Source organism: Rhinichthys klamathensis, unplaced genomic scaffold (assembly GCF_029890125.1).
Source record: "Rhinichthys klamathensis goyatoka isolate OS25496 unplaced genomic scaffold, OSU_Roscu_1.1 h1tg000131l_1, whole genome shotgun sequence".
Lineage (NCBI taxonomy): Eukaryota > Metazoa > Chordata > Actinopteri > Cypriniformes > Leuciscidae > Rhinichthys > Rhinichthys klamathensis.
The window spans coordinates 782,593-809,026 of record NW_026606666.1 but is presented as its reverse complement, the minus strand read 5'-3'; the positions used below and the strand labels follow the sequence as shown (position 1 = coordinate 809,026).

General features: G+C 38.2%; 1 protein-coding gene across 1 annotated transcript in view; it reads left to right on the top strand.

Moving 5' to 3' along the window:
• Positions 1–9,757: 9,757 nt before the first annotated feature.
• Positions 9,758–26,434, top strand: part of tmod2 (tropomodulin 2) — a 30,983-nt gene continuing 14,306 nt past the window's right edge. The window contains exons 1-3 of the mRNA XM_056256715.1: positions 9,758–9,893; positions 15,590–15,765; positions 18,043–18,199. Of these exons, the coding sequence (XP_056112690.1) occupies positions 15,640–15,765; positions 18,043–18,199 (283 nt within the window). The 5' untranslated portion in view covers positions 9,758–9,893; positions 15,590–15,639. The remainder of the gene's footprint in view (positions 9,894–15,589; positions 15,766–18,042; positions 18,200–26,434) is intronic.

Genomic DNA, 26,434 nt, shown 5'->3' with positions numbered 1-26,434 from the left:
CGAGGCACCAATCAGAAACGTTGGGGCGGGCTTTACATGATGACGACAGCGCTGGGATTTTGAAGTCAAGTCAAGTCACCTTTATTTATATAGCGCTTTTTACAATACAGATTGTATCAAAGCAGCTTCACAGTGATAACATGAAAATAATACAACAAAGTTTGTTTCTAGAAGAAAATTGCATCAACGTCCACCTTAAGTAAGGCAGATCAATAATATTGTTGAATAGAAGCAGAATTGAAGCAGATTTTGTAGCCTACATTACAAAGATGGATGCCGCCGTCGAACATCACTCGTTCGAATCAGCTATCGCGTCTTTTTTAAGCGATTTGAACGTTTCCTTTTTGTTAAAAACCGAGCAAAGAACAACACTCGGAGATGTTTCTCCGCCGCTTTGCATACGTCATCTCCTTCATCGCTCTGATTGGTTTTAGGTCTATTGTCACAGGGTATCCTGTTGTACTGCCTAGGCAGCAGCTCCACCTTGTGGAAAACTTGGGTATGTTAACATGTATCCGGAAGTCAGCAGTTGTTGTGTGCTGCGTGAGCATGTGAGTTAGTTCTGCAATCTATAAATACACGGATCTTAACCCACTGTATGTTTAGCGTCCTTATTCACCTACTTGCAACATGGTGTCAGATAGATTAGGACCCAAAAGTGAGCTTATGTAGCCCATCGCTAATGCGACGCGTTTTGTTTGTTTACTGGAAAGTTAAGTTCGCGCCAAACCAGTTAACATTAGCCATAACATTGTGACTGTAATATGGCGTCGTCCATTCCGCCACCGGAGCCAATGAAGATGTCTGGTGACCTGAGCAGCAATTGGGCAGAGTTTTCGAGCAGAGTTTGACAATTACTTGCTGGAGACCGGACTATGTGAGAAAGATGCGGACGTGCAAGCGGCAACACTGAGACGGCTAATGGGCAGCCGACACTGATTGCCGACACTCATTGCAGCCGACAATGAGTGCCGACACTTATATAAGCACAACCTGGGTCTCACACAAGACCAGCAGAAAGACGTAAAAGCCATATTGGAAGCACTTGAAGACTACTTTACACCCACTAAAAATGTCATCTTCGAGAGGTACGTCTTTGGAAATCTTGGACAAGAGGAGGGTGAGACTATTGATGCATTTGTTATGAGACTGAGAGAAAAAGCGACAACATGTGAATTTGGAACCTTAAGAGACCAGCTTATAAGAGACAGGCTTGTTCTTGGAATAACTGATGAGGGCGCGAGACGCCGCCTGCTTAGAGAAAAAGACCTCACATTGGCAATGGCGGTTGAGATTTGTCGCGCTGCAGAGATTATGGACAGTAAGTTAAAAACTATGGCGCTGGACACCTCTAGGCCTGGGGAAAGTCTTAATGTGGCAGAGGGACGGCGGCCTACCAGCAGGCCATTTGAGCAGACCATCAAACCTGCACAGAGAATGAGAGGTACAGGCGAGTGCAGGTACTGTGGAACTCAACACAGACGTGGGCGGGACCAGTGCCCCGCTTTTGGGAAAACCCCCAATCACTTCGCTAAAGTGTGCATGAAAAGAGGCCAAAACACACGCCAGTTGCACACTATGGACGCCCCTTCTGAAGAGGACCAAGATGATGATGGCAGCAATCTGGGCCAAATCTACACAGCAATGAGCATAGGAGCAGTGAACACACAGGGTAAGAAGTGGTTTGTCAACCTCCCACTGCAGAATGGGCTCGACTCTGGAGCAACCTGCAACGTGATGAGTATTAAGGACAAAATGAGACTATCACCCACGACGGCTCTTCAGCCTAGTCTCACCAGACTGAAACTTTACAACAGTGCTTGGATGAACTCAATGGGCCTGTTCAGTACTCAGTGCGTCATTAGAGGCAAGAGACACAAACTTGACTTTGAAATCGTGAAATCCGGCCAGAGGCCACTGCTTTCGGGTTCCACATGCGAGGATCTCGGCCTGATACGCTTCACTAGTCCAGAGGAGCTGAATAGTGTAGAGCACATCAAGTTGAGCATGCTGTCTAAAGAGGGCTTAATTAGCACGTACCATGATGTTTTCAACGGCCCCATTGACTCCCTGCCTGGCGACCTTCACTTTGAGCTGGACAGCACTGTGGCCCCTGTGCAGTGCGCTCCCAGAAACGTACCAGTGGCCCTTAAAGCAGACGTTAAAGCGCAATTGGACCAGTATGAAAGGGATGGGCACTTAGTCACAGTCACACAACCCACTGACTGGATAAGCAATCTGGTCATAGTGAAGAAGCCAGAGAAACTTGAGACCCCTGAACCGAGCTCTCAAGCGGTCCATTTACCTTATGCCCACCTTAGATGCTGTACAAACTGCCAAAAGCACGTATCTTCACGCTGGTGGACGCACGGGACGCGTTTCTACAGTGCCGCCTGGATGAGGAGAGCAGCCTGATGACTAAATTCTGGACGCCGTGGGGCAGGAAACGCTGGCTGAAACTCCCTTTCGGCGTGTCGGTTGCGCAAGAGCTGTATCAGAGGAAGCAGCAGGTCTTGAAAGGAATTGAGCCTATAGCTGACGACATCTTAATTGTGGGCTGTGGCGACACAGAGGAGGAAGCCATTCGAGACCATGATGCAAACCTCACCGCACTGATGGACAGATGCAGAGAAGTAAAGATTGTAAAAAGCCTGTGCAGAAGAGCCGCGTTTGCTGGCGAGGACCCATGGAAAGCTATTCTCCATTGGAGAAACACACCCACCGAATGCAGTCCTGCACAGCGGCTGATGTCGCGAAGACTGAGGACGCACCTCCCTGTGGCGGACCAGCTCCTGATGCCCCGGGTCATCAATGAGATACCGGACAAACTGTGTGTGAAATGGCAGATGGCGAAACTGAGCTATGACAGATAAGCCAAAGATTTACCTGAGCTGAACATCGGCCAGCCCATCAGGATGAAACCACTCCCTGGGGACAGGACTGGCCGGTGGAGAAAAGGGGTCTGCCTGCAGCAGGCGGGCCCCAGATCCTATGTTGTTAATGTGGAGGGGACAACATACCGTCGCAACAGGGTCGATCTCAGACCTGCGGAGAGAGTCCCCCCGTTGTCATCAGGGCATCTAGAACGTTCCCCTGAGTGTCCTGATGACAACGGGGGGACTCTCTCCGCAGGTCTGAGATCGAGCAGTGTTCTTGTTTTCCAGTGTTCACTTTCCTTGTTCAGTTTGCTCCACTTACAGGTTCAATCTATCCCGAGGCTTAATTAGCCTGCCACTCCGGGAGTATGCCTGGCCCTGATCCGCTCGGAGTGGCGTGCAACTGGTTTGTTATGAATGGGTTACCCCCCCATGCCTGTCTCTTCACTGTTGTCCTCGCTCGCAGAGCCCTCCTGCATCCTATTCTTCTGCAATCGAGAATGGCAGCACAGCTGAAAAGCTGCGCCCTCTGTACAGTTGTAAATGTGCATTTCCTTCAGCCTCTGCAATTTGCATTTCCTCAGATTCATTTCACTTTTGGTGTGAAAGGGCCTTTATATTTGCCAAAAATAGAACTTTGGTTTTTATTTATTTTTTGTAAGAAATTTTTTTTTTTAAAAGCCCAGCCCAGGTAAGAAAAAGTAATGTAACATTACTTTTCATATAAAGTAACTAAGTAACACAATTAGTTACCTTTTTTTTAGAGTGTGATGCAAAATTCTAATAAATTACTTTTAAAAGTAACTTTCCTTAACACTAATTACAGGGTCATCAGGGCAAGATCAAGGCAAAAAATAACATTTAACACTGAATTTAATTGAATACTGAAGTTAATATTATAGGTGTAAAAAGTCAACCACAGAATTTTAACCATATGGACAGTAAAAGATTTGGTAACGCTTCATTTTACAGTCCTGTTACCCATGTACCTACTATGTACTTATTATAGTAATTATAATTACTGGGTAATAACTAGGTACTAACCCTGAACCTACCCCTAACCCATGTACTTACCTTATATTAGCCAGTACTTTCTAGGTAAGTACACTGTAAGTACACTGTAAGTACACATAAGTACTGTACTGTTGTTGTTGTTGTTTTTTTGTTTGTTTTTTTTGCATGAAATTGATTTTTTGTATAAACATTTTGTGGAAAATTCTTAAATATTGTAAATATACTGTTCAAAAGTTTGAGGTCAGTACGTTTTTCTGTTTAAAGACATTACTTTTATTCAGCAAGGGAGCATTAAATTGATCAAAAGTTACTGCTGAAATAGCTGCTGGAAATTCTGCTTTGCCACTACAAGAAAATATTTCATTTTAAAATATAATATAACAAAAATATTATGTTAAAATAGAACACATTAATTCAAATTGTAGTAATATTTCACAATATTGCTTGTTTTACGGTGTTTTTAATCAAATAATTGCAGCCTTGGTGAGTGAAGAGACTTCTTTCAGAAACATCAAAAAAATCTTACCAACCCCAAACTTTTGTGTATTCAATCTTACTTGATGTTTGTAGATTCTCTGAAATGAGTGCTGAACAATACTTTCTTAACCGTTCAAATTGATTTACTTACTGGTGGAAAGGAGAAAGACGATCATAAAGCTTTGCTATAGATAAAATATTTATATTTATATAAATATTTATATTTTGAAAAGATATTTTTAAGAAATAGAAAGTATTTTCTATTTATTTTCTATGATATTTGCGATTTTTGCAACCCTTTTACAAAATTTGGGACGTGTAAGCGGACTTTGACGTGTTGGGACGTCAGGACTTTGGGCTTGTTTTGACCACTAGAGGTCCTCATTGTGTTTCATTTTCAGTTTTTCCACCATTGTATCATGTGTCATTGTTTTGTTTTGACCACTAGAGGTCCTCATTGTTTTTCACTTTCTGTTTTTCCACCATTGTATCCCGTGTCGTTGTTTTCTCCTGTGTCTTGTTTCCACAGGGTATTCAATTTGCTCTGTTCCTCTGTGTTGTATGTGTTGTGTGAACAATCTGGAGTTACAGTTTGAAATTACTTTATGGATTGTCTTGGATTTACTTTGTGGACTTATTAACGATATTTAGACATTTTAAGTCAGTTCTCCCTGACTGTGCACTCGTTTCTGCACCATAACCTGTGTTCGGCCCACAGAGCCTTCATATCTCGGTCCTGACAAAAGTTTCAAATCTTGATTTGTGTGATTTGCAATGTTCTATTTGTTAACATTAAGCAATCATCAGTTAGACTGAATAATTAAAAGGTGATTTAATATGATTATTTGAAAACAAAAGAAAAACTTAGGTTTGCCTACATAGGAAACAAATGTCCCCACAATGAAGACCTGACATATACAACTGCTTACTGAGGAAAGTGAGTAAAGGGGGCATCACAGTGTTTTATACTATTCGGTTATTGTTAAAAATAAAAGCCATTGCAGTTCCTACTGACATGAAAACACGTCATTTATGGTGTATAAAATAGTATTTTTTTTATGTATAAGCAATTGTAGCAATTGTTAATTGTTTAAAATAATTACTATAAATATATGTGAAAACAAACAGGAATATATACAACTATGAAATATTTAGAAAATATGTTTGACATTTAAAACAGTTTCTGTAATGTTGTGCTGAAGAGTAGATAAATATAGGTAAACACTACATTGCCTCTATAAGAAATGACTGCATTAATGCCAGAGATCTAGTAACCACAGCCACAGATGTCATGCCCACAGATCGTTGGTTGAACGTCTGATGCATATGGCACGCTTAACTGGAAACACTTCAGGAGTTGAAGTCGCAATCTGTTTGTTTGAATTTACAGGATTTCCGGGAGACGTGTGTGTTGCGTTCTTTATCGATATGCCTGGAAACAAAGCCGCTGTGACGCCAAACCCCCTCATGGAAGAACAAAGCCATCATGTTTACAACTGTGACAATGAGTGCTAATCAGGATCCACTAAATGCTGGATTTTCAAAAGTATGTGATTAATTTGAGTTTAATTTTTATCATTACATTATGGAAAATAATGAACTTTATCACAATATGCTAATTTTTTGAGAAGGACCTGTATATAGCCACTCTGGAGAAAACCGTGATGTCATCGTCCAGCTCAGTTCAGTTCTCATAATGGTGTCAATGCAGGCAAATCAATAATAGCCATATCGTTGAATATTTAACTGAAATAGTGAGCATAAGATTAATTTGTTCCAGGGATCAAAATGAAGCAACTTTTTTTTGAGTAATCAGCCTAAAAATGTTTGGTTTATGTTACAAATCCATATCCTCTAACTCAATATAGTTTGTTAGTTGAACACAATTTTCAGCTCCAGAAGGATAAAAGGAGTGACAACAGTGCAAGACGAGAAAGAAGCAGGCCTGGACTTTACGTGTACTTTTGTTTTGGTGTTTGTTTATTTTTGGATTCAGGTTTTATGTTAAACGTTTGCATGGTTCCCGTCTCCTTCCCTGAACATTGCTACACTGTTAATTGTTTTGTTTTGTTGGGACAACACATTATTTTTAGAGGGATTTTTCATTGCTTGTCTTATGGAGAAAAAAAAATAAAAAAATGTGCACGGTACCCTCTGGACGTGGTGCCCTTGGGCACTTGCCCAATTGCCCATATGGTTAATACACCGATGATAGGCACAGATGTTCCCTGGTTCCGGGGAAACCGGTGGGAAACCTCTAATAAAAAAATAAAAACTTGAAGGTTTCAGCTAAGTGTAGGCAATGTCAAAGTGTGTCCCATTGAGTAAACAAAAGTCTCAAAACATTTGGATTTAGTGTAGTGTGCTTTGACATTTTTTTTGATCTGGGACAGTCTTGTGCACTTACGTCTTGTCAAGTTCAAAAGCCCTCAAGTGGCCAAGACTGCAAGTGTGTGTTTTAGGATAGGCCCTGATATTCTCTGATTACTGATAAACTGTGACCAAGCTCTCCCTCACCTGTCACAGTCACCTACACACACACCTGGTCTTTGTTAAACTGCAAAACAAGGACTGTATTTATACTATCCCTATTCACACTCACTCTAGTCTCTTTTGTCTTACTCCCAAAGACTGTTCAGACTCTTATTTATATAGTCCTTTATGACTGTTGCTTGTCAGACTACGAACATGAGCCCCGCCGTAAGACATGTCACACTGTGGGATCTCAGGTGTCATTAATGTCAGACTGTACAGCAGTCAAGACGAGTTTCATCTCTTCTCTGGTGACGTGTTCTTCTGTGCGAGGGCAGGACAACCTGTCACTCACATGAGATCGCAGCAATTGAAAACCACAACGTCCAACAATCCAATCAATTCCCAATGGACAAAATCAAGCCAACATTTTTTTTTATATTCTTGTGATGACCAGGATTTAAGCCACAATTTTTATATATTCATATTTGCATTTGATCAATAAATAAAAGGACATTACTATATTGGTTTGGTTTAAGATCTTTATTTGTCATTGTATGTAGTTATTTGGCTTAAGGTTAAAACATTAAAACCAGTTAAAATTCATCTTTGGCTAAAATGTGATTTATAAAAACAAAGCTCAAATTGGTAGTTCATTTTGTAATTAAGACGCTTTGAAATGTTTAGTACCTGGTGTGTTGTGGGAATGGACCAGCCTGACAAAGAGATTCAAACAGGAAGTTGATCTCTTTTATGGGAATTCTAAAGGAAATGAGACTTACCAACTTTGATGTATTAGAGGGGACATGTGAAAATGTGATGTCTTGATCAATGTGATTTTTGTTTAATAGAATTCTTTTGCATTAACTAAAATGTATCCATGGCTCTAAATTTAGTTAAATGTATTGTGTTCATTCAGGATTTGTGTTGTTATTGTTGTGAAAATGTGAATGGTTTTGTTTCCCCCTTTTTGTTTTCATGGTGCTGGCCACCTCTTATAAATTCTGTGTATGTTTTGTTTGAGGGAGTTGTTACTTGTTGTACCCAGGGAAAGGTGGTGTTGAATTTTGTCCTCTGTCAGTTTGAGAGGCTCAAGCCCAATTATGCCATATTTGGAATACTGGATATTTCCTGTGATGTAATCTGAATGGAATACTATATATTTTGGATCTTCTTTTTTTTAACTGTTGCCTTTTTCCTCTCTAATGAGGCTTGATAACTTTTTATCTTGCATAAGCAAGATTAAATCAAACTGTCACAATTGAAGACCACTTTGCTCCCTGTTTTGTGGCGATGGATTCTTTTTTTAGTTGTGATTTGCTAAGGCTCATGGCAGATCCATCACAATTCTAGAGGCTGTTTCACGCCAAAAGCCCTGTCTCAAATGGCACCCTAAACCTATGCCCTATAAACACTCGCAAGCTGTGTCCCAATTCAGAAGCTGCATCCTTCGAAGTCCACGAAGGTCAGAACGAGCGTTGTTAAATGGCACATTTCTGTTCCATGCCGACATGCGGTCACATTTACCACTACATATTTTCGCATTTTTTTTTATCTTTTTCAGTGAGGTAAAAAACTATTTAAAATAATGTATAAACCAAACAAAGGAAGGCTTAGAACATCTCCACTTACTGCAATGAATATGATATTTACCCATAAGATTAATCATATTGACTAAATCTGATACTGATGAATCTACATTATCTATAAAGAGGATGTATGGCAAGGTGAGAGTAGGGATATTGTTAATCTTAAGTGACAGCCAATTATGTACGTAGCTTGGACCAGAAGCTATTGGACACGGGGCAAAACAAAGTGTTCCAGAGTCTCATCAGCCATCTCACAAAATACACAAGGGACTACATCAAATTTGAATCTTTTTCTGGATATATCTTATAAATTATTTTAAAGTGAGTTTCTTTGACTTTTGGGAAAATGGGCCATTTATTGTTTTTTCTATGGACAATGCAACCATATTCGGAACCTGTACACACAATCCTCTGTTATAATAAAAAAAACTATTTAGATTTCAAAGCATCATTAATATATTTATTATTACATTTATTGTCAACTAAAGTACAATCATTAATTAAATTTGGTAAAGTTGGTATGGGTCATTCTTGTATATAACAATGTGTTTTGAATGAACTGTAATGGTATAGGTGTTGCTTTACAGTTCTTATTGTATTCTCTATATGTACACTTTAAATTATATTTGTCTTAGAAAGCTTTATTCCAAAAAGTTACCATTATCATCTATAACATCATTCACAAACACAATGCCCCTTTCATACCAATCATACCTGAACAATGATTTCCTATTGATTATAATGACCCTATTAGCTCTGTGCTTCATGCATCTCTATAGGCTACTATTGGCAACATAGAGAGGACATTTTATTTCAGGTGCACCATAAGTGTGTGACACATCATTCAGCAGTGTGTGCACTGAACTTACCAGTTTGACTGCAGGTCTTCACAAGGATCTTGTTCTTTGTAAATGAATGATTTGGACGTTTCGATTCTAAAAAAAAGAATGCATATATGCCTATAGGCTACTCAAAAATAACAGAAAAAAAGATTGATTAGAGATCTAAACTTGAGCCCACCTGAGAAATTCTCATTTAATAACAATAATAGCCTACCTTCTAATGCTTACTAATTAATTTAAAAAAAATCTGTACAATATAATGAAAATAATTAATTAATGAAATACTCAATAATAAATAAATTCTTCAATTTAAATAGCGACACAATCGCACAAAAACAATGACGCCATCAGTGGACTTCATATTCCAAGTTCCTTTGTACCTCTAAAACGCTACAATCTCTGATTGGTTGCGTGCTTCTGGTAGGCGGGAACAATGCTTTATGGGCGTGCTCTTACATTCCGATTAGCTGTTGTGAATGTCAATCATCAGGGCAATTCTAGTGTCTGGTTTCCTGTGTTACCGCCCTTGGGCTGAGACAGTGAAGACGGGTGCGGGAATTTCTTTGCTTTCCGACCAAGAATAGGTCAATAAAGGGTACAACACTTGCAGGAATTTTTCTAAGGTAAGAAATATGCTTCGTCCTCTCTCAGCGTGAGGGTTATATTTAGGTAGAGTTCATAAATGTAGAGGTTTGTGTGGTTCAAGAGTTAGCTGGCTAAGCGCTCGAGCGCTGATATCCGTATGAGCGTGAGCAGATGGGCCAACAGTTTATGATATTACAATGATCCAAAACTATCAAATGATCTTATAAGCATAGCGCACTGAGCCTATTATATATACTTCGTAATATGTTGAAACGGATACATGATCATAACTAATTAACACATGCTTCACTGATTTTATCAAGGTAACACTTGAGACCATATGTGATCTGGGCACCCATCATAGTAAATAATACATGTAACGTAACGTTACTGTAAAAACTACACACAAATTTGATTCAGTCTGGTTTCTCATAGTTGTATTACAATATAGCTGGATTTAATCTCACAATGTATATTTGAAATATGATTACATCCTAATTCATAATTTAGGACTTTCGGGCGTTTTGATCGTTATTAAAAAGGGTCTGCGTAAATGAAGTTTTGTATTATTGTCCATGTGTATAGGCTACTGTAAATGATTTTGTATAATGATAACGTGAATGCTTAATGTAGATTCGTTTATAAGCATTGCAGACGCTATAGCGTGCACGCGCTGATGCTGATGATAATGCGGTCTCGCGCAGGTCATGGCTGTTGCTTACCGGTAATTGTATGTTTATAGTGTAACGTTATTATTATTATTATTATTATTTAGCTGTCTCGCACAGAGCGAGCGCAGCTGTACAGTATGTGAGCTCTTGTGTCTCGTTATAACGGGTGTGGTCTTCACCCGGGGCGTGACTCTGCGTGGTTTTACATAACTGACTCATGGGATTTAATGCATAGTATAACACAATATAGTTCACTTTCCGCAAAGGCATTATTGAAGGTGTGAGAATGAAGACTGTTCCCAAACAAACATGTGCTGCTTTGAGAGATGATGATGGATGAATTAAAGAGCTCCAAGAGTGTTTTTATGTCATTATTTATTTTTTATTATTAGTGAAAAGATCACTGCCAGGGCCCTATGAAATTCGTTATCTATCTATCTATCTATCTATCTATCTATCTATCTATCTATCTATCTATCTATCTATCTATCTATCTATCTATCTATCTATCTATCTATCTATCTATCTATCTATCTATCTATCTATCTATCTATAAGGCTGGACATTTGTTTGTAATGGATTTTTCTCTTCCTGAAATGGCACTTTAAAGAGCACTTGTCTAAAGTAATGATTGCTTTGCTAGATGTACCTCTTACACAATAAACATTTCAAACCCCACCCTCCATCTGGGTTCCATAAGCCTCAGTCTCTGTCTCTCAGAGGAAGTGCTTGATGAGAAAGAACCAGAGAAAAGATTCTCAATGTTGTCACTGTCAGAAGCACAGCTAATTTGAGCTTTTTTCCCCCTTTCTAGAGTAATGAAGGAGATCTCCTCACATTTCCTCTTTTGAGTTTAATTTGAGTGAATACGGAACCAATATTGACACCAGTAAGTCAATAATATACCCTATAAGTTTGTGGTCAATACCGGTCAAAGGTTTGAAAACACATTTTTTTATGTTTTTGAAAGAAGTCTCTTATTTATGATCATCAAGCCTGCCTTTATTTGATCAAAAATACAGAAAAAAAATGTATATTACAATTTTAAATAATGGTTTTCTATTGTAACATACTTTAAAATAAAATGTATTTCTGTGATCAAAGCTGATTTATCATCAGCCATTACTCAAGTCTTTAGTGTCACATGATCCTTCAGAAATCAGAATTTAAAAAAAAATCTATTTAACTGAATAAGTATTAAATTCTTGCAAAAAAAGAAAGAAAAAAAATTACTGATCCCAAAATTCTGAACGATATTGTATTGTGTTACAAAAGATTTATATTTAAAATATAGAATCCTGAAAAAAGTATCACAGGTTATAACAAAATATTAAGCAGCACAACTGTTTCCAACGTTGATAATAAATCAGCATTTTAGAATGATTTCTGAAGGATCATGTGACACTGAAGACTGGAGTAATGATGCTAAAAATGTATGCTTATTACATCCAGCAAAGTACACTTTCAGATTGAAGGATGATTCTCACAAAAATGTATTTTCTGCAAGCTTTTTTCATGGTATATTTAGATGTCCTTCCAAAAAAAGGACACTTGAAGACTCCAAAAGTGCTTGTGCCATTTTAGATGCTCAGTTTGATAAACTCAAGATCATTGTATGGGCCGGGGTGAAGTAAATTACTTGAATGACGCAATTTAACGTGCTTCAGTAATTTATTTGCATCAAAGTATTTTAACCCAATAAGGATTTTTTAATAAATCGCATGCGTCATTCACAAAAATAAATTTGAATAAATCGCAGTACAAGGTTTCGTGTAGAGTGTTACCTACAACTCTACAACAATGTAGGCATCAAAACAATAAAAATGTTGTCTATAAATAAAGACAATGTAACTTTAAAAGTAACATTAAGTAAAGGTTGTGTAAACTATTTTCAAGATTTGAGCTGAACTCATTTTTAATTTAATTTTTAATCTGGACGAAGTGTCTCAACACATCTTGTCAATCTGAGCTCCAGAACATTCGCTGATGTTCGTCTCTGTCGTGGTTCTGACCTTTTACCCTGTGTCTTTTCATCCTTATAATGGATTTGTCCCATAATGCACTTACAGAGCAGGACTGGCTTCCTCTGCATTTGTCTGTCTGCCGGATTAGGAGGCGTTGATGAGGTTTGTCTGATGGACAATCACAGAGAATAAACTAACATAACTAGATTTTACATTTTTTTTAAAGAGAAAGAGTGGTGCAAAAGTCTCAGCGATGATGCTTTTAGTGGTTGATTGCTAGATTGTACTGGTTGCTATGTGGTACTAGTCAAAAGATCCCAGCCCCAGAGTTCTCTATTCTGGCTTTATCGTTGTCCTCCAGACAAAAATCAGATCGCAAGAAGTACCAAAGTTTAATATCTAGTATTGAGGCTTTGTTCAAATACTCAGCATCACTAAATGAGTACATTAGCAAGTACCACGTAGCATCCCTGTGTAAAACAACACACTCTACTCACTCAAAGCTGGAAGTCTTTTGAAACATGGGTAACTAGGGATGTTCATTTCAATTTTTTCCCTAACCAACAACTGATGCTCGTTAAGCAACCATTAACCGTTAAACAACAAGATTATGTTAAATTCAAATAAATTAGAATAATTGTCACAAGAATAAACACAAATATTTTTCACTTTATTAACCGATTAACAAAACGGAAGGGAAAAAAACTGTACGACGACGAGTAGCGGCCTATATGCTGAGTTTGGATCATTTGTGACGCGCTCCAAGAACAAGTATACAGAAAAGGAAACTGAGATGGCAGAAAGGGGTTTGTTGTTTTCTTTATTTGATAAAAGTAAACCTTATCTGTATGACCATAAATGTATATGACCAAAAAAAGTAATTTAAGTAGTTTCCGCTGTTATTAGGAAACAATTCAAGTTCAAGCATTGCCAACTTGACATCTCAGCCTAAAAAAGTCAACCAAACTAAAAGTTCCACTTTTTTTTCCAAGCATATTTTTGCGCATTTGAAAGGATGATGTTGATGATTTCTCTTTATTTACTGGTATTTTACATAATGTAATAATAAAATGGGTTAAAATGGTTTCTCTCAAAACCTGAATTTTATATGTATAGCATATTTTTTTTAACCATGCAGCAAATCTTTCTTGAAACGGTACTTTTTAAACCGTTTTACCGATAGTATTAATCTATCAAAATTCTTACTGACGGTTAACTGGTTAATTATGAGTATCCTCACTTTGAGTCATTTTGGATTTGGAGGTGTTTAGGAAATGGAAAGAAGCTTGTGGTTAAGGATCTTGGCTGGTTTGATCTAAGGGGCAGCCCAGGATCAAAAGGGATACTGAATTTGTTCCAGTTTTAGCGCCATTAAGCCACATTAACCCCTGGTTCAACTGTGCCTTTGTCTCCTACAGTAACAAGAAAAATTGTGAGTAGGGAATCCTTCAAATCAATGCATTAGCTCTTCAGTCAGCTGCTGCTAGTATGTAATGTCCTTAATGCAGCTTCTGCTTGTTTAATTGAAAGTTAATGTGAACATTATGTATGTTGACCTTGTGAGGGTCTTAACACAGTCTTAAGATGAGGTGAATAAGCTGACACCAATCCTGCTGAGAAGCCCAATGGTATTTTACCGGATTTAACACTGGTTTTCTTAGTATTAGCGAAAGTCTACTTTACTTCTCCATTAAGCACTCATAAGTTAGATTGAGTTGTACATAAAGTCTTGCTGTGATTTGTTATTGCAATAGTTGCACTGAATTTAAAACTCTTCATGAAAAAACATGCTAGTTCTTTGATGAATTGATGCGCAGCTTGAATTCTCTCACAGCTTTGGCACAAGCGCCGGTTAAATACAGCTCCGTCCAACATTAATACAGCGTTTTATTCCCATGCCACAGTCTGATTTATGCTTTTGTCAACCTTCACATTTACTCTAAACTCTTCAACAACGTTGACTGCTAGGTTTAGTTTCATTACTCAGTCAAGAGCTCAAGTAAATGAGTTGCAATTGAAACGAAGAAATTCTGTAATTGCAGGATCCGTGAATAAACTATAATCTTGTGCTGTGGTATGTCCCAGGGTTTGTCATTATATACTTTGGCAACATCTAATTTTTCTTTAGGATGCCCTGTTTTTAGTCTCTGAGTCATGGGCAAAAATTACTATTTATTCATGAATTGGTGAATAAATGACATCAGTTATTCCTGCCGTATTTTTGGCTGCTGGAATTTCCTCACGTTTTATGGGTCTGATGGCTGACTTGAGCTGGCAAGGCTTTATTTAGGCTTCCCTGTCTAAAACCACAACCTTAATCACAATTCACAACCCAAAATCAAGACTTTTTTTGACTTTTGTTCCACTCAAGAGTACAGCGATGATGATGATGATTCATATCTTCACTGAAACAGCCTGATGAAGTAGCTGAGGAATTTGGAGATGGTTCTGCAGGGGAGTGAAGTTCTGCAGGGGAGTGAAGTTCAAAGGTCAAGGTGTTTCCATATGGGAATGAGAATTAAGAAAATTAAGTTCTAACCTGAGGTTAAAGGTCATGAGAGGGAGGCTTACATGGGGAACATTTGTCGGATATCACACAGAGGACACGTATTATCAGTTCAGTAAACTCGCTCTCTCTCTCGTTCATTGATTAGTGGAAAAATCTGCTTGTGTTTGTAAAGTGAGTTATGTAATGTTAGTCTGTAAGTGTTCTTATAAGTATAGAATCATATACCGGAAGTTGGCATAGCACTGAGATTTTAACAGCAATAAATATGTATTTAGCATACATAGTTCATTGCATGTGAAAAAGCCTTTATTCTGATGGGAGGACATGTTTGCATGTTTATTACATTAATATTTCATCAGTTAGTCAATATCGTGAATTGTTTTGCATTGTTGCGCTCCCAAATCTGTAACTCTCAGAGTTGCCACAACTGGCGCTACACCAGACGTTACTTTACTGTCTTTTACAATCAGTTTTCTGTCTCAGGTCTTCTGTCATGATAACAGTTTGAAGAATATCTTGCTGTGCACGTTAGTTGAACTGTTGACATTTCTAGAGTTAGTTAACTGAATAACACGTTTTTCTGTTTGCAGACACTCAATCAAACTGGACCACAGCCTCTCTCTGACGGACAGTGTGAATCATGGCTCTTCCTTTTAAGAAAGATCTGGAGAAGTATAAGGAGATCGATGAGGATGAGATTTTGGACAAGCTGTCAGAGGAGGAGCTCAAGCAGCTGGAGAGTGCTCTAGATGAGATCGACCCAGAGGTGAGACACTTTTATTCACTCTTTCATAGGGATGCACGATGATATCGGGACAACATCGGTAAAATGACCATCATCGGTATCGGCCGATATGAATATTTCTGCCGATGAGCCTTGCCGATAGGGTGGCGTGTTTCCTATGCGCACGTGACGACCGCGAACGAAGCATGAGCGCCAGCAACTTAAACTTTCAACTAGGGGTGTGCGTCTCACGCCGTTTTGGATCGTGGACGATTAAAATGTCTCTTCACGATCTGCTTTTGAAGAAAAATCATAGTATCGTGCATTCTATCAGTTCAATTCAGGCGCCTTCATCTCAACATACTGTGCAACGCGATGTACATTCACATCACATGTAAACGCAGAGGTAGAGTAACACTGCAATTCACAAAAGTTCATTATTTGCATGTGCGTCAAAGTCTTGCTAGTTAAACATGTCATTCACGTGCTGATGCGCTGTTCTAACATGCGCTTTTCTGAGCGCGTTACACCCGACGCTCACAGGAACTAAAGCCTGTCACAGCGCCTGCATACTGGACTAATCTTTCGAGTCTTATTGCGCTGATACTGTCAAATACACACAAGGTTTACATAAACAAAGTTGGTTATGTCTAAAGTGAAAGCAAACAGAGAAAATCTGCTTGTCAAATGCGTGTATATTAGACGCGTCGCGTGCAGTTCTTAAAGAGACAGTACTAATATGCTGCCGCTTGTCCTTAAAGAGATACTGCACCCAGAAATAAAAATTCTGTCATTATTTACTCACTCTAATGTTGTTCCAAACCTGTATTAATTTCTTTCTTGTGCTTAAATATACTATGGAAGTCAAAAGCAACTGTTTGGTTAGCCACATTCTTCCAAATGACTTTTATTTTCAACAGAAGAAAGAAACTTGAGAGAGTAAATGATGACAATTTAAATTTTTGGGAGAACTGTCCCTTAATGTTAATAAAACAACAAAACACAGAGGAAATCACTCACTGCTCTTGACTGAGAACTTAATAGAAGCTTTAATAAGCTTTTTTTGCACTTAAAAAAAAATACAAATATATCGGCATCGGGCAAAATTAGTTTGAAAATATCGGCATATCGAATATCGGCCAAAATCCAATATTGTGCATCCCTATTCCCTACTCTTTCAGACAGTTTGACAAAATCTATCTAAACTTCATTAATTGATTTCTGTGCAGAAAACTTGCAACGTGGGTCATAGTTCACATCCGGACAGTAATGTGTTTGTTTTAATGGCCACATTTCATATAGCATATAGCACCACAGGCATTAGCAAAAGCAAAATTATGAACTCAGAGTTGTTGTAGAAGTATATCTACCTGCATTTGTGTTGATGTCTACATCATTGTTACAGCAGTGGATGGAGATATACCAGAGTTTGATTACACTGCTCAAAACAAAGGGATCAGTTATTAATGTTTATCACCCCAAAATCTGAATGACTTTTTCTTCTTCTGTGGAACATAGCCTAAAAGAAGATATTTTGAAGAATGTTGGTATCAGTTTTGGTGACCATTGACTTATATTGTGGATTCAAAAAACACTAAGACATTTCTCAAAATATCTTATGTTCCACAGAAGAAAGCTACAAGTTGAGGTTGAGTAAATAATGACAGAATTTTCATTTTTGAAAATATACTATCCCTTCTTGAAGCACTTGTAATAAATGTGTGGAAAATCAGTCCTAAAGATGGGATTTTAATAATTTGATGTTGTATGCAGAGCAAAAAAGCTTAGAAAAACCAGACACAAACAATCAGCCTGTCATTTCTGGTAAATTGCCAATAACATGGTGATGACGTAATTCACAATAATGTTATTGTGATTATGGGTGTGGTCATATGTTTGAACTGCTGGGATAGTGTTGAGAAATCATTTGTTTATCAAACTGGTGAAAATAGCCATTTTCCAAACTGTGTAAATCTTCCTTTCTGGAGTTTCTGTTAAGACCTCTGATAAACAACTCTCTGTCTGTTTGTTTACGAATAAACAGAGTTCAAGTTTGCTCCCAAACACAAGAGCCAAACACTCTTCAGCAAAAATATCTCAGCAGTTTGTTTTTTTCCTATTAAGCAAAAATGTGTCAGTATCGTAAACAACACAATTCTGACATTCTGTGTTCAGATCAATCTATGATCATTAGAAAACAAATGCAAATTATAGTTTTTATTTAAGAATTGAATGCTTAATTAGATGTAACTTGGTGTGAAAATTGACGTTTCTGTTTCATACTATAACTGGTACATCTGTTCTGAATCCATTACCCAGAATGCTCTGCTGCCAGCCGGACTCAGGCAGAAGGACCAGACCACAAAAGGGGCAACCGGTAATTTTAACCGTGACAAACTCCTGCAGTATCTGGAGAAGGAAGCTATGGACCATAAAGACCGAGAAGATTGCGTCCCCTTCACCGGAGAAAGGAAAGGTACTAGAATGAGATAAGACGTGTTTGATATCAGTCTGGTTTTTGATACAGCAATAAACATTACTTTATCAGAAATGCCACTCATGAAATATCCGTAAGGGTCCAGGTCTTGAAGATTTGCTGCATTAACCTATTAGTAGAGTTTCTTAGAATCAGAGTTTGTATGACACGGCACAGTTGAGGGTTTAAAATAATCTGTTTGATTGAAGATCTGAATTGTTCAGTCAAATATGGAAAAGTCTGTCATTTACTCATCCCCATGTCATTCCAGACTCGTACGACTTGGTTTTCTTCCAGTAACACAAAAGATGTTTAGTGGAGTAGTTATAGACGTTGTTAGGTATTTTTTCCAAATAATGATCTGCCAAACTCCAAAATGGCTCCATATCTTTGTAGAATTGTTCTTAAAATCATATTATTATTATTATTATTATTATGGATCAATCTCCATGGCTCTTCCATTGGAGGAAGCACAACGGGCATCTTGGATCATGTTTGCCATGATAGCCAATCACATTACATCCTTAACATCATTTAATTTCTGTCAGAATTTTGCGGCAATTTGCAGATATCATAGAAATGACTGAGAAGTGCTGTACACTGAATCCTAATTGTCTGTCTTCTCTCATAAAACAGCCATTTTTTGGTGTAAATTTAAAAAAGATCATTTCAAAATAATGTTTAAAGACAAACATGTTTAAAATTAGCCAATATGCTGTCGATTAAGTGATAAACTGTTTCCTCACTAAAGCAGTTTATTCCGCGTACTGAAGCCTCTTCTCCTTTGAAAAAATGACCTCATTGTACCGCAGCTTTACATTTATTTTTGCTACAGTAACATTGGTGGCTCGCCTTAAAGTGACTCTGGTTATGATATGTGTATGATATGTTTATTTGTCCTTTTGGAGCTTGACCATATACATCACTGTCCTTTTTTGTTTATGAAAAGGAAAAGTTATACAGTTTTAGTGTAAATAAATGACAACATTTTCATTTCTTTGAGTAAACCGGTTCTAGTAATGCTGCATCCAAAATCACATGCACTCTGATTGGGTTCTTGTTTTGAAAAAGTACTTAAATTTTTGTTTATACAGTCACACAGTATGTTCTATATAGTATGAAAGTAATCTGGATGTACTACATTCTTCATGTTATTGTCATGTGACCTCCTCCCGCTTCACTGCCATTCACAACTCCTCTCCCTTGGTCTCTTGGGATAGTAAACTGTCCGCTGAATGCGCACTTCAGAATATCACCAGAAGTAGTAGGTCACCAGGAACTTTTTGTGAATTTGGACATACTACTAATCTCACAGTGTTTTTCGTCTACTATAGTGCTATATTGTAAGGGAATTAGGCATATTTAGATCCAGCCATTGAGATGATTGGTTAGGGGACCGTAAGGGGTTATTCTATGTTTTGGCTCAGTGTTGGTCGCTGATGTTTTGCTGAAGTTTTTAGAGCCTAGTTGTTATACTTGTGATTCACTGCACGTGTGTGAAAGCCCTGATATACTCAGGACAAAGTTATTTGCTTGGGGGCAAACAAAGAAGTTTGAAATCCCTTCAGGAAATATGTAAATATGTGCTGCACGCTTTCCTCTCAGGATTCAAATAAACGCACAGTAAAAGTGACAGCAGTAAGAAAACAACTGTTAAGAAAGCAAATGAACTCCAAACAAAAGTTTTGCCCTGATTTTGTTTGAATTTACATCACACCGGTTCTTTCTTTTATTTGGCTTGAAGTATATCGGGGCCTTGACTCTTCCATGTCCTCCTGCTGTGTGTGTGTTAGTGAGAGTGCTGTATCAGCTCCTGTAGTGATTTAAATTCTGCTGTCTCTGCATGTATGATTAGTTAATACTGTCTGTACTTACATAACCACACACACTGAAGCTTGGATGCCCGATATCTGTATGCGTTTGTGGGATTGTCTGTGTGTGTATTAACATGTTGGCTTGGCACGTGAATGCCCCATCTTAGTAAATGCACACTGCTTTTTATCTACTGAAGTTTTCTACTGAAGTTGCTGAGATGCACGCGCTCATTCACAGCTCCATGATGCAGATAGTGTTGAGAGGGACAGGATGTTCAATAATAAATTATAGTGTCTAAAGGTAGTGCTGAAAGTTTAGATATGTGCATGTAGATTTAAGGCCTGTTCACACCATGACGAATATTTGGTGCGACGACTCTGTGATAAACATTTTAATTTGAATGAACGGCTGTTACTCCGTCTGTTCAGACAGACAAGACGTGACAGATTTTTTTTAAAAGAGAGGTTCTAATCTCTCTGCCATCGCACTGTAAAGAAAACTGGCCAGCCAATAGCATTTGTGCTTTTGGGCACATGCCCACTGAGCCATCAAACTAAGACTTGGTGGTGCTCATGAGTTTTGCTAAATGACAGTGAATAGCAGAGGAAGAATCCGGAGCTCTCATTCTCTGTAGTCTTTTATTGGGTGTTGATTGAGAAACATTATAGTGAATACATAAAAATGAATGGCTGTTTAAAAACAGTGTTCGACTTCCTTTCTTCTCCGTTTTGTGTCCTGGAGTAACCAGGGTGTTTCTGCTTTTCTATAAACGCCACCTACTGTCAGAGCGCTAAACTGCATTTTCATTCACACAAATCACAAACAGATCTGAAGTATAGTTTTGGTTATAGGCGTTTGGCTTCTGACATGCATAAGCGGTAGACCAATCACAATAGACCATCTGGCCAATCAGAGCAGAGTAGCTTGCAGAAAGGAGGGATATAAAACATGCAATCCTGTTGTAGGAGACCTCCAAAACAAAATTGGAAGCCTTTAAAATAACATAATAGGGGCACTTTAAGGTTAGTGTGTAGTTATTACTTAGCTTTATTTAAAGGGGTGGTTCAGGATTTTGGACATCGGACCTCATTTCCAAGTTAGCCTTAGTGTTCTTTATCAGTGGAGACAGTTTTCAAAAATTTTCATCAAGTCGTTCCAGTTGCATAGTTCGCCGGTGCTAGGCTAGCGTGAGTCAACGGTAACTGCTAGCTTGCCATTAAAAACAGTTTTACCCACTCCACAGTACACCAAAAGCAAATAAATTATAACGCCAGGCTATCGATGTAAATGTCTGTTGAGAGAATAATGTTAGAAATCAAACTACCCTTTCATTGCATTGCAATAGTTATACTTAGTTCCCTGTATTTATTAGCACAGTCTACAGCAGCGGCGCCGGCGGAGTGATATTAAGTTACCTAGGCAACCGAGAGAGTTAGTGAGAGAGAGAGAGAGAGAGAGGTAGTGCAGGTAGTCCCGACTGTAGTGCTCTTCTGTTCTGTTTACTTTTCGGCGCAGTACTACTAACCGGAGCAAAGTAAAATTCCGCCGCCGCCAAAACTAGTTCCTGTAAATGTAATGCGATCATTGAGATGCAAGAGTACTTAATTCTAAAATTATTCTCTCAACAGACATTTACATCGATAGTCTGGCGTTATAATTTATTTGCTTTTGGTGTACTGTGGAGTGGGTAAAACTGTTTTTAATGGCAGGCTAGCAGTTACCGTTGACTCGCGTTAGTCTAGCACAGGCGAACTATGCAACTGGAACGACTGGATGAACATTTTTGAAAACTGTCTCCACTGATAAAGAACACCCAGGCTAACTTGGAAATGAGGTCCGATGTCCAAAATCCTGAACCACCCCGTTAATAAAAACTCTAGTTTCTATGGTACGTCCTAAATTTAGATGCATGTGACTTTACTCACCTCTCTTGTTGTGCCCAGCACAACTTAAGTTGTTTGTTCTTGCTAGGTGTGTTCCATTCAATCAGTCAATGAATGGTTTGATGATAATTTCCTGTGACTCGACTGTTAATCTCTTAACTGGGCAGACCACATAAATTGATCACATTTCGACAAGATGTGAGCCTACTTTAAGTATTCATCATCGGTTTCATGTCATCGGGTGCGTCAAGTGTCGAAATAATAAAACTGTGTGTCCAAAATATATACAGCATGAGGAAATATTAGCCAAAGGTTGTAAGATAACTAGCCTGATTCAGCAGTTATATACGATACACATGAGAGGTGTGGAGAATTTGGAAAGGTTGTTTAAAGGAACTAAAATTAACAAAATAATTCTAAAATCCAACCCCGTGATATCACGTTTTAGAAACGCAAGGTATCTACAAAAATAGTAGTACTGAAAGATTTGCTACAAAGGCTATAACAAAACATATATATTATATATATATATTTTTAAATTATTACATGTATTTTTTTTATGCAATTTCTGATTGGAGGTGAAATCCTTTTACTAAATGTTGACTTGACTGACTGCTTCAATTGCCACTTTAAGCCTTTTTATTGTTAGTAGGCCTATTTAAAGTAATGTAGAACACCTCCTGTGTAAATGGCAGCATGTGTTTTGTTTGTGAACTGGGATTGCTTCTTATTCTATCGAGATGACAAACCGGTTCTGCAGAAAATCTGTATTTCAGCAGAAAACCCCACTAAACTCTGTAAACCGGTTATTAAAGAGCAGACTGGTATTATTTACTTATGACTCGTATGAGAAATGTTTTTCCTGAACACTTTATAGCCATTTTCAAAAACAAGAAACCATGAAGATAATTGTTAATGAATGTATTGGTCACCTGTGGTCTTTGTCATCTGATTGATTTGAGTATTTTTAGCTTTATGACTGCTGGGGATGTTTCCAGCCGTTTTCTGGGCTGTCAGGAAAGTAAAGATCTTTAGATTTCTTCCTGTAGAGTTTTAGAGTATGTGTAATGGTTCCCTCCCTGGCATGAGCTTCTCGTCTGTTAAATCCATCATCTCAGATGGGTTTAATATCATATTACACACACACACACACACACACACACACACCAGATTAGCCTGTAATGGTTTAAAACACTCCGGTTTTAGCATTAGTGTGAACAGTAGTGTGTATATTAGTGTTGACAATGAGTAATACTGATTCAAATTCAGTTATGTACAGCTGAGACATGTAAAAATCACAGACACACACACCCTTGTCCTGTTAGTCATGGTTCATTTGTAATGTGTAATGTTCTTTAGGTCACTGAATGTTCATTAAATTAAGTGTCTACAGTAATAATTCGTTACATTTATATAGCGCTTTTCTCTGCACTCAAAGTGCTTTATATGGAAGGGGGAATCTCCTCAACCACCACCAATGAGCAGCATCCACCTGGATAATGCGCCGGCAGCCATAGTGCGCCAGATAGTCCACCACACACACCAGCTTACTGGTGGAGAGGAGACAGAGTGATGAAGCCATTCAGTATTTTTATGGGGATGATTATGAGGCCATGATGGTGGATAGAGGCCAATTCGGCACGTTTGGCCAGGATGCCGGGCTTACACCCATACTCTTTTTCGAAGGACATTTTTTTTAATGACCACAGAGAGTCAGGACCTCGGTTTAACGTCTCATCCGAAGGACGGATACAGTAGAAACGCAACAACAGTTTATAAGATGCTTTTGTACACATTTAAGTCACCTGTTCATTGTCCACCTTTGACAAATCAGTCTTGGTCTTGTTGTAAGGATTTTTTTGTGTGTAAAACAAAGCAAAATTGTGCAGGACAAAAATACTTATTTGGAGAAAATGTATACCATTCAAAAGTTTGGGGTCAGTAAGATCTATGATGTGGATTTTTTTTTATGCTATAAAATTAAAGGTACAATATCTAAGAATTTTGTAATAAAATATCCAAAAATCACTTGCACAGTGTGATATATTTCCTGTAGTTGTGTACTTACAATACCCCAAAGGTTCCCAAAGATTTTTAATTTCAGAGAAATTCCCATTTTAAATAACTGGCCGTCCCGTAATCCCTGTTCACTTGTTGCTTGTCAATGACGTAATATCCGCGTTATCCCTGATTTCCGCTAGTAGTACTGCAATAGGAACCATGGTGACAGAAGTGGACAACTGTTTAGTGCGTAACGTCTAGCTGCACGCTGTTGTTTCGTTCAAACATAATGGACCATGGCAAGCAGACTTTGGGGAAAAAGGAGAACTAAAACGAGGATCAATATCAGCGTGGCGTTTTCGAGATGCCGAGAGCTCCACGTCCGTGACAAACTTCGACTTGACAGAGACTCTTGCATGTACTTTAGTTAGACAGATGAGCAAATGTACATAAAACTAATCAATGTTATATAGTTCAACATGATGAAATGTTAGAACATGATCTGTATGTTATTCTAATGTTGATCTAGCTTATTGCTAGTCTCATATAGCCAACAAACAAACTAACACAGAATAACATTATAACTTTCAACACTCAAATGCAGTTTAGTGTGATAGTGTGTAGAGTAGAGCAAGTGAAACAGCGCTGTGTTACCTCACAAGTTTCATTCGTCTAATAAACTGACCTGTGTGAGTATCAATACAGCACTTGCGTGTAGTTCGGTAGAATGAAATGTTCTTATTCCTTTATATCCGCGGGACTCGCGTGTGGCACTGATATCTGTCTGTCTCTTATTAGCAATCGCGCCCTGCTTCATACCACAGTCATGATAAAAACATCAATGTATTCACTCATCCATAAGCATTATTTGATCCATCGGCTTGACGACAAGTTCCATAATTCTGCAGGAAATTTTGCGTAATCAACCTACGTCTTTGTTATTGTAAGAGGTTAGCGACCCCTAGCGGCGAAAGAAATTACATATTGTATCTTTAATGCTAAAGGCACTGTTTCAAAATATTTTTTTCAAATAAATGCTGTTTCTACTCAAAGAATTCTGAAAGTAGTATCTCGATTACCACAAAAATATTAAGCAGCACTACTGTTTTCAATATTTAAAAGAAGAATGTTTTTTTTAAGCAAATTAGATTTCTGAAGGATCATGTGACACTGAAGACTAGAATAAATTATATTTTCAAAAATATATTGAAAAAGAAAACATTTAAAAATGTATTTTTCACAATATTATTGTTTTGCTGTATTTTTAATCATGTAAATGCTTTGGTGAGCATAAGAGTTTTTTTCCCCCTCAAATGTTTGCTAGTGGTAGTGTTTATTAGTAACAACCAGTTTGCTAATACTTTTTTTGTTGTTGTCCTTTTTAACCAAATTGATCTGCACTTAAAACTACTGATAAAATGCTGATTAAATGGTTGTTGTAATATGTTCACGGTCTTTTTCACCTTGTATCTGCATAAAATTCCATAAACTTGATCATTGACAATAATAGAACAAGTGATTTCACAACTTCTAGTTCAGGATTTGTGCGACTGGAATTTGAGAGTGTTTGTTCAATTGCAATGTCTGAGATCGAATGAGGAAACAGGAAGTGCTGGAATTCCTCTGGGATGAAATCTAAATGGCCCTTAGCGACAGAGAGAGAATTTGCGAGATAGACAGCACTTGGGAGAGATGCCTATCTCTTTCTTTATATTGTATGTTTCCATGGTAATGTCGTCAGGGAAGGGTACACATGAGACACAAATAGTTTGTTGTTGAGGCATCATGGGATCCACCTCTGTGGGCCAAATCTGTTACTTGACTTGATAGTGAGTTGGAATGGAAAACTTGACTGCATGGATTTGTGTCCCCTCTCTCCGATTTCCTCTGTTTGCTGTCCTGTCCTGCTGGAGCCTTCAGAGTACAGCTGGCTGTGACATAGTCTAAGCAGAGAGACTCGTCTGTGCTGGTCCACAGGGGAGGACACTGTGATTGGGTCGGGAAAGAACAGGAAGTAGTTTGGGAGGTAGAGGTCAGCCAAGATCAGCCCAGCGGCACAGCTGAGCCCAAGAGACCCACTGAGCTCCTCTCTTCTGGTTCTGACTGGTTTTGTGCTGCAGGCTTTTCTCTGAACCACAGTGTTTTACATGAACAGAACAAAAAAACAACTGCTAAATAAAGGGCTTAAATAAAGCTTTCCCTCTTTTCTCTGTGTGAGGTCTGCTTAACAAAGATGCTCCTTCAGATCCAGTACAAAACTGCTCTGTTCATATCTGGCCTTCAGATTCAGATTTCTGTTCATATTTAAACTGTAGGAAGTATTATGAATGCACACATATAAAAAAAAAAAAAAATGTAAACAAGGATGTAAAGTTTTCATTTATTGGTTGTCTTTAGGCTCCTAAACCATGTACTGACCAAACCAACTGTATGCTGACAAATCTGTTTGGAAGGAATACAGTTTACATATAAGCAGATGCATTTACAGATAACGCAAGTGTCCCAATGCCCAAGTGTAAATACCCCCATGTTGCTG